Source organism: Polyodon spathula, chromosome 5 (genome assembly GCF_017654505.1).
Source record: "Polyodon spathula isolate WHYD16114869_AA chromosome 5, ASM1765450v1, whole genome shotgun sequence".
NCBI classification, from domain to species: domain Eukaryota; kingdom Metazoa; phylum Chordata; class Actinopteri; order Acipenseriformes; family Polyodontidae; genus Polyodon; species Polyodon spathula.
The window spans coordinates 18,148,804-18,162,806 of NC_054538.1; the positions used below are offsets into that span (position 1 = coordinate 18,148,804).

General features: G+C 35.7%; 1 protein-coding gene across 4 annotated transcripts in view; it reads left to right on the top strand.

Moving 5' to 3' along the window:
• LOC121315663 (regulator of G-protein signaling 7-like) overlaps positions 1–13,798 on the top strand; it is a 153,566-nt gene extending 139,768 nt beyond the window's left edge. For 2 of the 4 annotated variants that reach the window (XM_041249936.1, XM_041249935.1), the window contains exons 12-17: positions 852–913; positions 3,337–3,447; positions 4,037–4,162; positions 5,094–5,280; positions 5,761–5,850; positions 13,219–13,798. In XM_041249936.1, coding sequence (XP_041105870.1) covers positions 852–913; positions 3,337–3,447; positions 4,037–4,162; positions 5,094–5,280; positions 5,761–5,850; positions 13,219–13,269 — 627 coding nt within the window. In that variant the 3' untranslated portion in view covers positions 13,270–13,798. Of the gene's footprint in view, positions 1–851; positions 914–3,336; positions 3,448–4,036; positions 4,163–5,093; positions 5,281–5,760; positions 5,851–7,641; positions 7,679–8,099; positions 8,140–13,218 lie in introns of those variants that run through there. The other 2 variants (XM_041249937.1, XM_041249939.1) reach the window with 2 other exon arrangements.
• Positions 13,799–14,003: the final 205 nt, after the last annotated feature.

The window sequence follows — 14,003 nt, forward strand, 5'->3', positions numbered from 1 at the left end:
ACGAAGCACAACGGAAGAGAGTGCCAATGAATTCAATTGTCATTTGTTTTAGTGCTTTTTTATGATATGCTGCGCAGAGAGAAGCTGAAATTGGGTCAGAGGGTTCATTTAACATGTTTTATATTGAAGTGATTAGATATTAATTTCTGCTACAGGTATGCTTTAAGCCCTTTTTTGATCTTAGACTCAAGTCAGTTTTGTGAATACGGCCACTGGTTATAACAAGGTCATAAAACACTAATACTGTTACCCTAGAACTTTCAAACACCGAATCATGGACCTCTTTCATGTAGATAATTACAGAGTAATTCTTAATGGGTTCAATATTGTGTTTTTTTGTATTTATCTGTGTTTGGGTGATTTGACAAGGAGTTCAGAAGCTCTTCAGTCATTTAGGTTTGATAAGCCAAATTGTCTTTATATCAGTAACTGACTGCACCATCTATTGTGCAGCATTGTATTACAAACAAAACTAAATATCCTAAGTGGCAGATCACTAGATGGCACTGGCAGTAATTTCACTTACCGTATATATATATATGTATTATATATATATATATATATATATATATATATAAACCAGCCAGTGATAACGTACATAAAAATGTACGGGGGGGGGGGGGGGGGGGAATGTACGGGGGGGGGGGGGGGGGGGGGGGTGGGGGGGATGTACAATTTAACCTATTTGCTTAAATAGACCCATGGTCTCAACACACTACACAAGCACTGTACATCATTGAGCACCCACTATAATAGCAAATCAATTAAGCACAGCTATGTGCTAACTACAGCCTGCTTTAAATTACGAGAATATATTGATACTAATGCATTGTTTGTACTATTCATTGCAGATAAAATTCTGGCAAGTCCAATTAGATAGGCATCGATTAAAAATGTCTAAAGTTGCAGAAAGGTGAGTTTTTAGTTTATTTTTTTACTCAGTATCTAAATGTAATGCTTTGATTTATAATTAAAGGTACGGTACTATTTATGGGTCAAAAAACAAATAAACAATTATTGTGCTCACATGTACCTGCCAAGTTCAAATTTCGGGTCGCCAATGTTTATTTTTAAAACTGATTAAAAATGTACTTGTTATTATGGAAACACTATTTACCCAAACTCAGTGTAAACCTCCTTTGAACTACAAATCATATTAGCCTGAAAGGCATGACATTTAGAAGAACAGTGCTTTGGACATTATGATTGAAACAGATACAATAATATTAATAATTAAGTTACTGGAATTTGCATTGATCTGCTTCTATCTTTTTTTTTTTTTTTTTAATTTAGAGTGACCAGTTATTAGTTTTATTATTTTCCCCCAATTTGGAATGTCCAATTATGTTTTCCCTCCTCACCGCAGTGGGTCCACACATAGCACACTTTGAGGGCTTGTGGGTGTCCTCCAATCTCACAAGCCTAAAGCCAGAATCGCTTTTACACTGGGCCCTGGAGAACAGAGATCAGGTCTGCTGGCCAGTAGGGGTCACTGTTGCACAATGAGGAGAAAGAGTCCCTGCTGTTTTCCCATCCCCCATCCCGGGAGCGTCAGAGCCAATGTGACACCCCCTTCAGAGTCCGCAGCAAAGTTCGGCCTCTTTGTACAGCCCGGACACGAACCGGCGCCGTCCAAGCTATATGACTCATCCTGTGCTCCCAGCGGCAGTGCTTTAACTGGATGAGTCATTTGGGGATCCCAGCTGCTTATAGCTTAATATGAATTTGCCAAACTCAATTAACATACCTTAACATCAGCAGATTAAATCAATGGAATGCTGCTTAGTTGACATTTAAAACTGTCTGTTAATCTATATTATGGGGTCTACAGTATACAGTAATCTGTTATGGGGTCTACAGTATATGAGTCTTATTTACAGTTCTGTCAGGCTTTTATACAGATATAGTTTCAAAGCACATTTTATGTTTTTTTTCCCACTTGATATTTTCTGTTGCTGTGCTATTGATTTATTTTCTCTGCTGTCTCTAACTTTAGCTTTGAGAAAGCCTTTTTGTTTGAAAAAAGTATCTGAGATTCACTGAAATCATGTGATGCTGCAACACTTCAACTCTGTTGACCCCAACTGTTTTATTGTATTATACAGAAGCAGATAATGCCAACAGCTCACAGTGTCACAATAATGTATGCATTATTTTTTGTAGTTTAGCTAGGGGGATATTGCCTTTTGCCTTAATACATATAGCTCTTTAATGACACAAAACATGTAGATAGATATTGTGCGGCAACTAAAATAGATGTTTAATTCCCAGAGTTACACTATCTGTCACCATATTTTCATATTAAAATTGCTGGTCTGTTAAGTGCTTTTTATTTTTAATTCCCCATTTTGCATGCAATTATTCAAACTGATTACTGGTACCTGGCAATTTGAACAGAGTCAGTTAGTTGTTCAAATAGTTAAAATAACCGAAACAACAAAAGTCCAAAGCATTAATTGTAAAAAGCAATTTAATAGGAAATATGAGGGTCACCACCTCTTGCAGTTTTGTTAAACGTGAGCGGATGTATTCTGGAGTCTTGTGTTGATTGGCAGCAGGATATTAAGCTTTGTTTTTATTATTCTTGTCTGAATCATCAATTAGATCCAGCTCAGACTGGTACTGCCTGAAATGTAATTGCTGTTTTACAGCTTCGGTGTGTGGAAGTCTGTGTTAAATGAGCTCTGGTGGTCTCAGCTTCCCACATCATATGAACCTTCAGCACCATTAAGGACTTCACGCTTCTACTTGTTCTGATTTTAAAAGTGATTTGCATAGTACCATTTTATTTCTGTCTGTATTCAGAGATAAGCTGCCGAGGTACACATTGATATCCACTATTTAGATTTCTACACGTCCTTCTCAGTAAATGCATTCATTTGAATGGATGTTGTGATTTTTGTTTACAAATCGTATTCTTGTGGTTGATAGTTGATCGTTTTAGGGCGGCACTGTGCTATGTTCACGATTATTCTAGCTGTAGTGTCCTCAGTGCTTTACTTTGTGTTAGTAGCAGAAGCAAACTGACAAACCTTACCCACCACAGGCAAGCAGCTTAACCACAATGCACAAGAGTCAGGCGCGTCTGCATCACACAACACTTCCTCTAATGATTTCCCCCCCTTTGTTGCTTGACAGTGTTGTGTCATGCACTACAATTTTGGATTCTGACTCTTATCGGTGACGTGAGGTTACAAACATGAAAACCAAATGCTGTATAATCTCAGTGATCTTTAATCTGAAATCAAACAGTTCACAGCTGTAGTTATGTTAGTTTAGTTTTTTACCCATACAGTATTACAACATAATATGTTTGTGTGCATCTTTCCATTGCAGTTTATTAGGCTACACGGAACAGTACATTGAATATGACCCATTTCTCACACCTCCTGACCCTTCAAATCCCTGGATTTCAGATGATACCAGCATCTGGGAGTTAGAAGCGAGGTTAGTAACAGTGATTTTTATGTCAGTTCTCTCACAAAATAGTAACATAAAACAAATATGTGTAAAATGTTTGTTGCCCGAGGGGTAAGGATATGCTGAACTTTTGTATGCTTTTTCATTCTGTATATGTATACTGTATTTTTATACATTAATGATTGAAATCTGTTTTCAGTTGGTTACCTAAAGTGTCTAGCTGACAAGCTGGTGGTGTTGGACAGCCCGTCAAGGCCAACACAGGAGTAGAAAATATTAACACTGTGTTTTACAATATTCCATGAAAAAAGAAAAAGATTATCAGAAAATGTTTTATCAAACTTTTCATGGTTATGTAGCCATGACACTTTTCATTTTACTAACTTTACTTAAATATCAATAAAAAAATATCAAAGACAATTTTGCAACTCCAGCCTTTGATTTATGACTTTAGGAATTGTGCTAGACCACAAATATGTACATTTGTTATAACAAGCTTTGTTTGTGTAGTATCTTGGAATAATCGGTTACCAATGCTTTGTTCATCTTATTGTAATGTAATCTAATATAATCTAATATATTATAATATAATATAACGCAAGACATGTGCTTACAGCAAAGAGCCCGGCCAGCAGAGGGTGAAGCGATGGGCCTTTGGTATTAATGAAGTTTTAAAAGACCAAGTGGGACGAGAGCAGTTTCTCAAGTTTCTGGAGTCTGAGTTCAGTTCAGAAAATCTGAGGTAATACTTTACCATGTAAAAGTAGAGCATTTTCAAAGCTTTTTTACTCCAAAATGGAAATCAAGTCACTTTTTTTTCAATTGAGAAAAAAAAAAAACATACAAAACTAGGAACACTTCAGGTATTTTTATTTTTATTTATGTTCAAGTACAGTAACGTTGGTTATTTTCCAATTTGAAAGGATGTTAACATTTAGTTTTTTCTTTTTTTTGTTTGTTAATTAAAAATCCAAGTCTGTTTGAAAAGGGATTCCACAAGAAAATATAAAATTAAATATTTATGTGAATTATTTTTATTAACTGTTTGTATGGCAAGGCTGACTTGATATGAGTGTAATTCTAGCATGTTCTTATGTTTAGGTAAAGTTAATTTGTATGACGCTAGATTATTCTTGAACTACGATAACTGTATAATTGATGTTAAGTTTATTAAACTAATAATGTCTTAGTTTTATGAACTGAATGACTACCACATGGGAATCACTTTGTAATTAATCTTACTATAAGTGTATGCATGTCAGCATTTCATTTTACTCCATACAGTCTCCCTGATCATCAGCACCCCAGCTCCCCCTCCTGGCTAAACATTCAGGTTTCTATAGAATGTACAACTTTCCATTTCTGTCAATCACAAGATTGTCACTATCATAACAAGCCAAATACATAAATTAGCCAGGGCAGGGGGTTTCAAACAGACCACATAGTTTACAGCAATTCATCCATGGCACTGGGATGTATGGTCTTAATTCTGAGGAACAAAAGTCATATCCTGTAGGATAAAATGTTGATTGAAGATATCCTATCCCTGCTTACCCTCATAGGGCTGGGATGAATGAAAAAAAAGACAGAGTATACACTGTATATACTGAAATGTAGATAATCTAATATAATCGTGTCATTGCATTCAGAGTAAGTGCTGTTTCTGATTTAAGGTTTTGGTTAGCGGTCCAAGAGTTGAAAAAAAGGCCCATTCGTGAGGTACCAACTCGAGTCCAGGAGATATGGCTGGAATTTCTGGCTCCAGGGGCTCCCAGTGCCATCAACGTAGACTCAAAAAGTTACGGCAAAACAACGCAAAACGTGAAAGACCCTGGTAGATACACTTTTGAGGATGCTCAGGTAAGTACTGCATGATGCATCACTTAGCAAAATTCTATTATCAGATTAGGTGGGTAACCAAAACGAAACACATACAGTATGGTATGTAGTCATAATGCTTTCAGTTGTAATACTGATTTTAATGAAACAAAGAAATATATATGTTTGTTTTATCTTTTATTTAGCAGTTGTCAGTTGATTTTCAGTAAGGATGAGGAGGAAAGGCAGATTTAATCACAAGTAAAAAGAAAAAAAAAAAACACAGTTTAACAGGTTTCAATGTTTAAATAAATAATTAAAGAGATTCTCTTCACATTTGAAAACCATTTAAACAACATGTAAAAAGTGTGGGCTAGTGTCCATGCTAGCAGTATCTTTTCAAACTATAATTATAGGTTTATTATAAAACATCATGTAAGAAACCACAGTGCTGCTATTTATGTCCCTATGCATTATGATTGTGCTACAGTTTTCATAACAGCTTATTCTGACTGTTTTCAGGAGCACATTTACAAGCTGATGAAAAGCGATTCCTACGCTCGTTTCATACGTTCCAGTGCCTACCAGGAGCTGCTACAGGCCAAGAAAAAGGTATATACTGGAAGCTTTTAAAAAGAATGCAGTTGTTTTTAAAATCAGTCACTCATTCCTTCGTCAATTGCTGGATAGACGGTAGGTAATAGGATTAGATTATCTTGTATGAACATGCTGCATGTCATCCTTATTAGTTTACTTCCTTGTAAATCTATACAATTAGCTACATTTACACATGTAGTTAATTTTGCTCTTGGTTATTATTGTCAACTGAACAATATAATTCCAATATAGAAAAAAACTTCATTAGTTCACACTCTTCACAGCGTTTGATATTCATGAAACTATCCCAGATTGTTATTGCTTTCTTTCTTTATTCCTTAACGCAGACTTTAAAAACAGTTTTTAAAACAAAAAAAAAAATAAGATCAAGCTATAGGAATAAAGACCAGCATCGATAAAATTCATTTATTATTTTTTTGAAAAAGTTATTTGAAGTTTATGCTCATTTGGTTAACTGATGTATCCAGATACATTATTTCGTGGCTTTCATGTCAGCTATTGATTCCTAAGTTTTACATTGCTTTGGCTGTGGCTAATTTTCATCACTCCTTCCTTTAAGCTGTGTACTTTTTTCTTTTCTTTGTTTTTTCTTTTCTTTTTTTCTTTTCATTTAAGTTGAAAAACACTCAGGACCGTAGAACCTCATTTGAGAAATTTACTCGCAATGTAGTAAATTACCGTGCTTGCCATGGCTAGCTGCAAAATATAATAACAGTCCACTGCAGCCATCACACACACACACACACACACACAAAACAAGAAATACTGTACATTTACTCTTACAGGTTCCATTCCAGATCCTCCAATCCTGCCCCCGTCTACCCTGCTTATTGTGTGTACAGTTTTTGCTTTTGGCTTAACCAATGGAACACATGCCTGGTATTTCTCAGTGCTGTCTAAAGCGTGAAATTCAAACTGTTTAAACAACATGCCTGTTTTCTTTGGATGTTCTGTTAAAATCTGCTGGAAATCAGTGACGTCACAAAACCACCCACTGCAGTAAAAAAAAAAAAAAAAAAAAAAATCTCCTCAATATCGATTGGGATAGGCAATTGATTATATTCCTCCATTCAGACATGAATTTGTTACTGGCTATGTCGTTTACAGTTTGGATTGGTTAAACAACAGTTTAATGCAATGTGTTCATTCACCTACTGTACCACTCTATATTCCACAAAGCTTCACGTTGCTTGAAATGTCTTTGGCATGCAAATCGTGCATTAAAAGTGACTTTTTAACTTCTGGGACAGGATGTGGTTGAAGCACCACTGATGCTAACTTACTCCCAGGCAGCATATCTTTTTATTTGTTTGTTTTCTTAAAAGAGTGTGTCAAGGTGTGGGTAGTCAGTTAAGGTTAATATCCCCTCTTCCTCTCCTTGTGCTGTGGAGAATGCCCCACTGCCCCAAGACCATTTTCAGATTTACTGAAAACTATACAATTATAGAATACAAATGAAATATTGTTTTGAAGAGTGATGTGCCCATTTCAAATATATGGAAAATAGTTTCATGTGCACATCTAGTGGTATGTCAAACTTTATCCTACAACAAGGTGGTTATGATGTGTGTATGTTTCATATTCAATTTGATTCAAGTCAATTTCAAGGTCAACAAATTGGTAAATTGACAGATTCTTTCCCTCAGTCTGCATAGAATGTGTAAATATTTTATTCCTTCAAAAGGTGGATAACCCAACTACCCCCTAAAGTCCACAACATTATTATATTGTTGAAATTAACTCTTCCCTCTAAGACTGCTTTGTTTGCTTTCTCCTTGTTCACAGAAAAGTAAGAACTTATTTTGAAGGATTTTGCTTCCAGGTAATGATAATACTACAAGCTGAATAGTGGCTTTCTTCTGCATGTCCATATTGTCCACCATGATTATCTTTTGTGGCATCGTCATGTTGGGATTCTTTTTTACAAAATATACATTATTGTATATGTACAGTATGGGGCTGGAATGGAATATTTTGGCTGCTGCACTTTCCGCTTCCTGCTACACATGACCACCATTTCAGCAGCTATGTTTTAGGACACAGCCCTCACAAAGTGTGGATTTAAAAGGATGCTTGTCACAAGCAATTGGCAACGGTGTGTCCTTTCAGCCCCACCCTGTATATTATTATTATTATTATTATTATTATTATTATTATTATTATTATTATTATTATCCATTTGTCATGATGATTTCTGATTTGTGCATTCAAACTAAAAGCATTCAACACATTTATTTTTATAGGGCAGAAACATCCCTATATTTCCATGCCATAAAAACTGTACGCCAACACTGAGGGCAAGCTCTAACCTGTTGTGAAAGAGGTAGATAGACAATGGATGGTGTTTTGAGTTTGTTTGCCTTGCCTGCTAAGTCGTGCAGTACTATGCCTGTGTGGCGATCGTGGCTTTTGCTGTGATAAGAAATGCAGCTGCAAGTGTTGAAGTCTACAATGATGGAATATAAATACGAAATGATGTGCTTTTTGTTGTGCAACATTACCTTGTGTTTGATTACCAGTGGGGACTGGATAGGTAGGTATTATGTAATACACCATGTAGCTGAAACAAGGCCCCTCATTTATGGGTTAATTTTCCATCCAACAATATAGAAGGTTGCGCATTTAACTACAAAATGAATACATTATGTTTTTAAAAATATATAGAAATTATAGCAATAAAATAATAAAAGTAGTGATAGTTTTTTTCAGTACTGTGGTAAATGGTATGCTACCTGTAAAATAAAAAAACGTGCATTATTCTTTAAAATCTTTACTCATGCACATTGCATACAATTATTGATATAATCAACAACAAAAAATACAAATATGAGATTTACACGCCTGTAGCATTTGGAGAGTTTTTGACAGTGTTGAATCTTCAGTTTCAGAAATTCTTAACAATGTATTCATGATAAATAATAGTCTTGGCAACATGCTGATTGATAGCCATCTGGGTTTCAGTCTACAAAGAGAGTAGACGTAGGGAACTAAAACATAAAATGCTTTAAATGTATTCACCTGAAATACATTTTAGTAATGGGGTTTTAACTAATAACGTGCTTTTATGGTTTTCATTAGATAATCTCATCGATTTGTTGTTCAATCTAGCATACTTAACGATCTCTCGTTTTGTCTGAATCTAAGTGCAGGTTTTTAGAACAGATTAACAAATAAACCACCAAGGGCTCTATTCACAAAGCTTAAAATCATGAGATGTTTAAAGAACATTTTCTTAAAGTGTTTTAATAAATAAAATCAAGAGTGATCTTCTTGAAACTGTTCTGGACTATTAGTGATTTCATTAATAACAGTAAAGAACAGTTTCAGGAATGTCAATGTCATGATTTTATTCATTAAAAGACTTTGACTAAATGTGCTTTAAATGACTCATGAGATAAAGCTTTGTGAATAGAGACCCAAAAGCCTACTAAACTTTGATGTATTGGTGCATTAAGTGAAATGTGTGTATTTCGTAGGTTTCAAGTACAGTATGTAGCTTTCGCTGTGCTAGAGATAAAGAATGAGCTAAAAGGTTTAATACACCGCAGCTCAGAATGATCAAACCCATGCAGTAGATTTTATATCCAGTTGTTACTGGATTTGTTTTAACAGGATCAGTGTTGCATAAAAGTAACCAAAGGTATATGGGCGCTTTCAAGACCACAGCACAAAAAAAAAGATATGCTTCTGGTCTCAAAAGCTACATTACACACAGTTACTAAGTTTTGAACTTGACAACTCAGAACCACCCTTGCTGAGGTGAGGCAGAACCGATCAAACCGCCCCCTCCCCGACGAGAGACCCGAGTTCCAGGAGTGCTTCCGCTGGAGGGGCTGTCACTTAGATGAAAGAGGGCAGATGGAAAATGAATGAGAATTACCATAGAAACAGCACATAAGTTTAAAAAAAAAAAAAAAAAAAAAAAAAAAAAAAAAGCATCCTTTGGAAATGCAGAATGAGGAATGGAATTTATTGCACAGCTGTCTCCCGCCAGAATATTTGATGGGTCTTCAATGAGAATCTTTGCTTGTTGAAAAAGCAGGCGGAGCTTAAGAATGAATAGGAGAAACTGCAGATGCACAATTCCTAAAAAAAAAAAAAAAAAAAAAAAAAAAAAAAAGGACTGTTGTCAAGAGCAGGGGGAGAATAATTTGAGGCTGATGAGGAAGCTGCTTTTGAACACAGAGGTAGAATGGGCGGTTGAAGCACAAACTCCACAAGCGTTAGCACGGACACCACTGAAGAATCTACTAAGGAGATCATGACCAGGTTTAGACAAGTCAATCCGTGTATTATCTAGTGCTAACCGAGATGCTGCTTTGTCTGAAAAAGCTTTATGATACCCATAAAAATGGTACTGCCATATCTGACCGAGAGGTCAACGATGTCTTGTCATCAGTGAGCATAAACTTCACAAAGGACATCGGGAAAAACAGAAAATGCAAACACAAATTCACCAAGACAGAGAGGATCCCGAGATTTTAGAGCTCCACAGTCAGCTACCCTGACAACTATCCAGAAATTATGAGGTTGCAATAAGAATAGAGACCAAGTGAATGTCTTTAACTTCAATAATACTGCGTCTCAGTTAGACTTGTAATGATAATAATCGAATTATTTATCGATTGGGACCCCATGATAACAAATCGGTAATATTTTAATGAAATCGAATATTCCATCAAATTAAAAGCGTGTCTTGTATAGATTAATTTACTGTCAAGAATGTAATCTGTGTTATTGTTTCTAGACATTACTGAGAATATGCGTCTGTGAACAAATACAGGATGATGCAGAGATCAAGAGTAACGTGCTTTGTTAGTGTATTTTGTACATATTATTTTGTTTTAAATCAGTAGTAGCCGTCTGTCTTGAACAAAATTAATATTTAATATTACCACGCTGTCTCTGCCGCTGTTTCATGAAGTTTTTATTTATTTATTTATTTATTTTACCTTTTTTTTTTTTTTTTTTTGAAGCAATGCACTATCCGCAGTCTTTTTTTTTTGTTTTTGATTGCCGTCTCAGTTTAAATGCCGCTGAATCATAGCTCGACGTATGTGAACCAATGAAACATTGCAGGTTGTACAAAAGTTTGCCACCAGTAGAATGCCAAATTATTATTGTACACGATTCACTGCAGTAATTATTGTAGGTTGTTTTTTAAAAAAAAAAAAAAAAAAAAAAAAAAAAGTTTATTTTGAATATTCGCAAAGTGTTCACTCGCTTAACTCTGGAGAGCCCGGAGTGGTTATTGGCTACTGTTAAGTGTTAATCAATAAATCTTCTCCAGTTTTCAAAAGCAGCGGGAGGGACAAAGGCCGTTGTTGCTGTCATTGATGAGAAAGTAGTGGCAGCTGATTCCAAGCGAGTGATCCTGCTATCTAGCGCATCCAGGCAATCAGATACTGTAAAAATTGGGGTGGAAAGAGGTTTAGTGAGTTGCTTCATATCGTTAAAAATCTGATAACACAAATCAGAAGAAGGATTAAATGAAATTGAAAACTGAAGGGTTGTAATCGCTGAATCGGAGGAGAGTGGAGCAATGCAGCAGGGATGATGAGTGAATTGACTAGTTTGGATCTCTGCTGAGACTTTTGAGGAGGAAAAACAGGCTTGGACGATATGGAATTGCAATATGGAACAAATAAAGCAGCCAGACCACACCCTGCTTCAATGGGCAAACCTTTTTTGAAAAGAGCTTTCAGGAGTTTGCCGATGAGCCAGTCTTTGTAAAGGTTGCGCTAAGGTCTAATGCGTTTAGAGTGGTGAAGAGGAATGGCAGCGGGGCACAGCATTGTCAAATGGAGGATAAGCAGGAGGGGCAGATTTCTTTGAACGTTTTTTTTTTTTTTTCCGGGGGATTATTTGTTGAAGGAAGAAGCCAGAAGGAGAGAAAAAAATCTTCATCTGAGTCAAATGAAAATTAAAGCAAAGTTTGTTTTAAGATTGGGCGCAAACTGAAAAGCAAGACGAGAATTAGGAAGCTGGCTATGGTTTAAATAGGGTGACTGGTAATTAAAGGTTGACTGACAGATATTTTAGAGGGATGACAGAGGGGAGGAGCCCTGGCACCAGCCCCATGAAATACATGAAGGTTTTACTGGTAAAACTACTGAGTAAATAGTGCCTGTATACTTCTAAAATGTATCTAAGTTCCGCCTCCCTCCACCTCCTTTGCAGCGGCATCTCCTGTCCTTGGGTTCAGTGCTCCATCACCTGGCCTTTGTTGACCTCTGCGGAGTCAATGTCTTTGATACCATGTTTTAGGGTTTCATTGTGAAAGTAATTTATGAATTTTGAAGGTGTGTGTTAACACAACCAAACATCCATTATACCAGTATTACTGGGGTTACATTGCCTTGAAAGCAATTCCTTCGGTAGGGTTTTTATCTATGAATCAATATAGTAATTGTTGTCATTATTTGTGTATACCTGGAAAATAAATAATACATGAAATAATAAAGAAATAAAGTTTTGATTAATGCACTTATTGTAAATAAAGGTAACATAAACTTCCATGCATGTATTAATTATTTTAAATACATATACACAAAACAAATTTTATTCAAATAAATATACATGTATTTTTTTTCTGTAATGGGTGTCTGTCAATATTCTACTTGCTGCTCCAGTTTACTGTAGAGATACATCTTGTGTTGACTCTTTTGTTGTTGATGTATTTTAGTTAAACTAGTTGTAATTATGTGTATTCCCTTTGCCTTGAACTTGTATCAGGTTCCAGTTGTGAGTTTTCTTTGTCTTTTGGTACTTGACAGTTAAGATTACAAGTAACAAAGTTATTGACATCATACCTCAAAGCATCAACACTTGCATGCTACAGTACCACCACATTTCAAACCACAAACCACATTTCTAGTGAGCATTCTCCATTTAGACCAATGTTGTATAGCACTCAGATACGCATACCGTATTGTAAGCAGGGCTCTGTTTTCTTTTAAATAACTAAGATAGAAACTGATGTACAAAGTAATGGTGCAAAATGCAGAATCAATAGCCCATATTCTCTAGTGTTACCATAGCAATTAGCTACAGTAAGTGCTGATCTGTGCTACAGACAGTAAATGTAAGTCCACATATTTACAAATATTAAACTAAAAGCATTTTGCTATTGATTTCAATATGTGGACAATTGCAAGGATTTTTTTTTTTTTATTTAATGACATCTAGAATAAAAGCACTTCATTAGGAGGGCCTTGTTATCTTTATCAGAAGCACCCACAAAAATCACAGTAACAGGATCCAGTCCCAACTGCATCAAATTCAGTCCATTGCAAATGTTTCCAAATACCCTAGCAATGTGCGCTGTCCTTTCAGTAATGACACTTTTCTTTTCTTTTCCAGGGAAAACCACTTACTTCTAAGAGGCTAACAGGTCTTGCGCAGTCATATTAAACAATACAAACCTTCTCTTGGAAGAGGACCGTTCCATTTATACATAATTGTAGTCCAGTTTACTCAGCAAAGTCAGAGGACAGTAGACCATTTGTTGCATGTCTGAGGAACTAGTTTTTTTTTTTTTTTTCTCCTGTGTGTGGTAAGGCAGTATGGACTTCTAATGCCTCTCAGTTTTGTATTCATCTGCTCACTTCCTTTCATATCAGCTGGATCTGTGTGTTTATCGCCAGCTGTACATTGAAATAATAATTTAAAAAAGCTTCTACCTAGAAACATGATCATCACCCACCAAACAGAAGCATAACAAAGTATGCATATATAATTGGAAATACATATGCCATTTGCCATTTACTGCACCACAAGAGCTAGCACAGAAGGTTCCCATCACCCTTGTAAAGTCACATTCTGAAAAAAACAAAAGCTGAATCTTTGTCCAATGTAGTCTGTAATTCTTTCTTGCATTCCTTTTTTATACCATATTTCAAAACCTTTTACTTAATGTATTAAAGTTGTACCTTTGTCTGTTTTTTTGACTCAAGTTTTTATTTCATTGTATTCTCTGGTTATTGACATGCCAGGTCAGAGTGGGGTTGCTATAACCTTGACAAGCAAGAAACTTGCACAAAGAATAATAACGCTTGAACCTGTTTGCACAGTGTTCTGTAAATTGACAGTTTGCTTTACTTGGAGATACGTGTCTATGAAAAAAACAACACTCATCCAAACCTGAT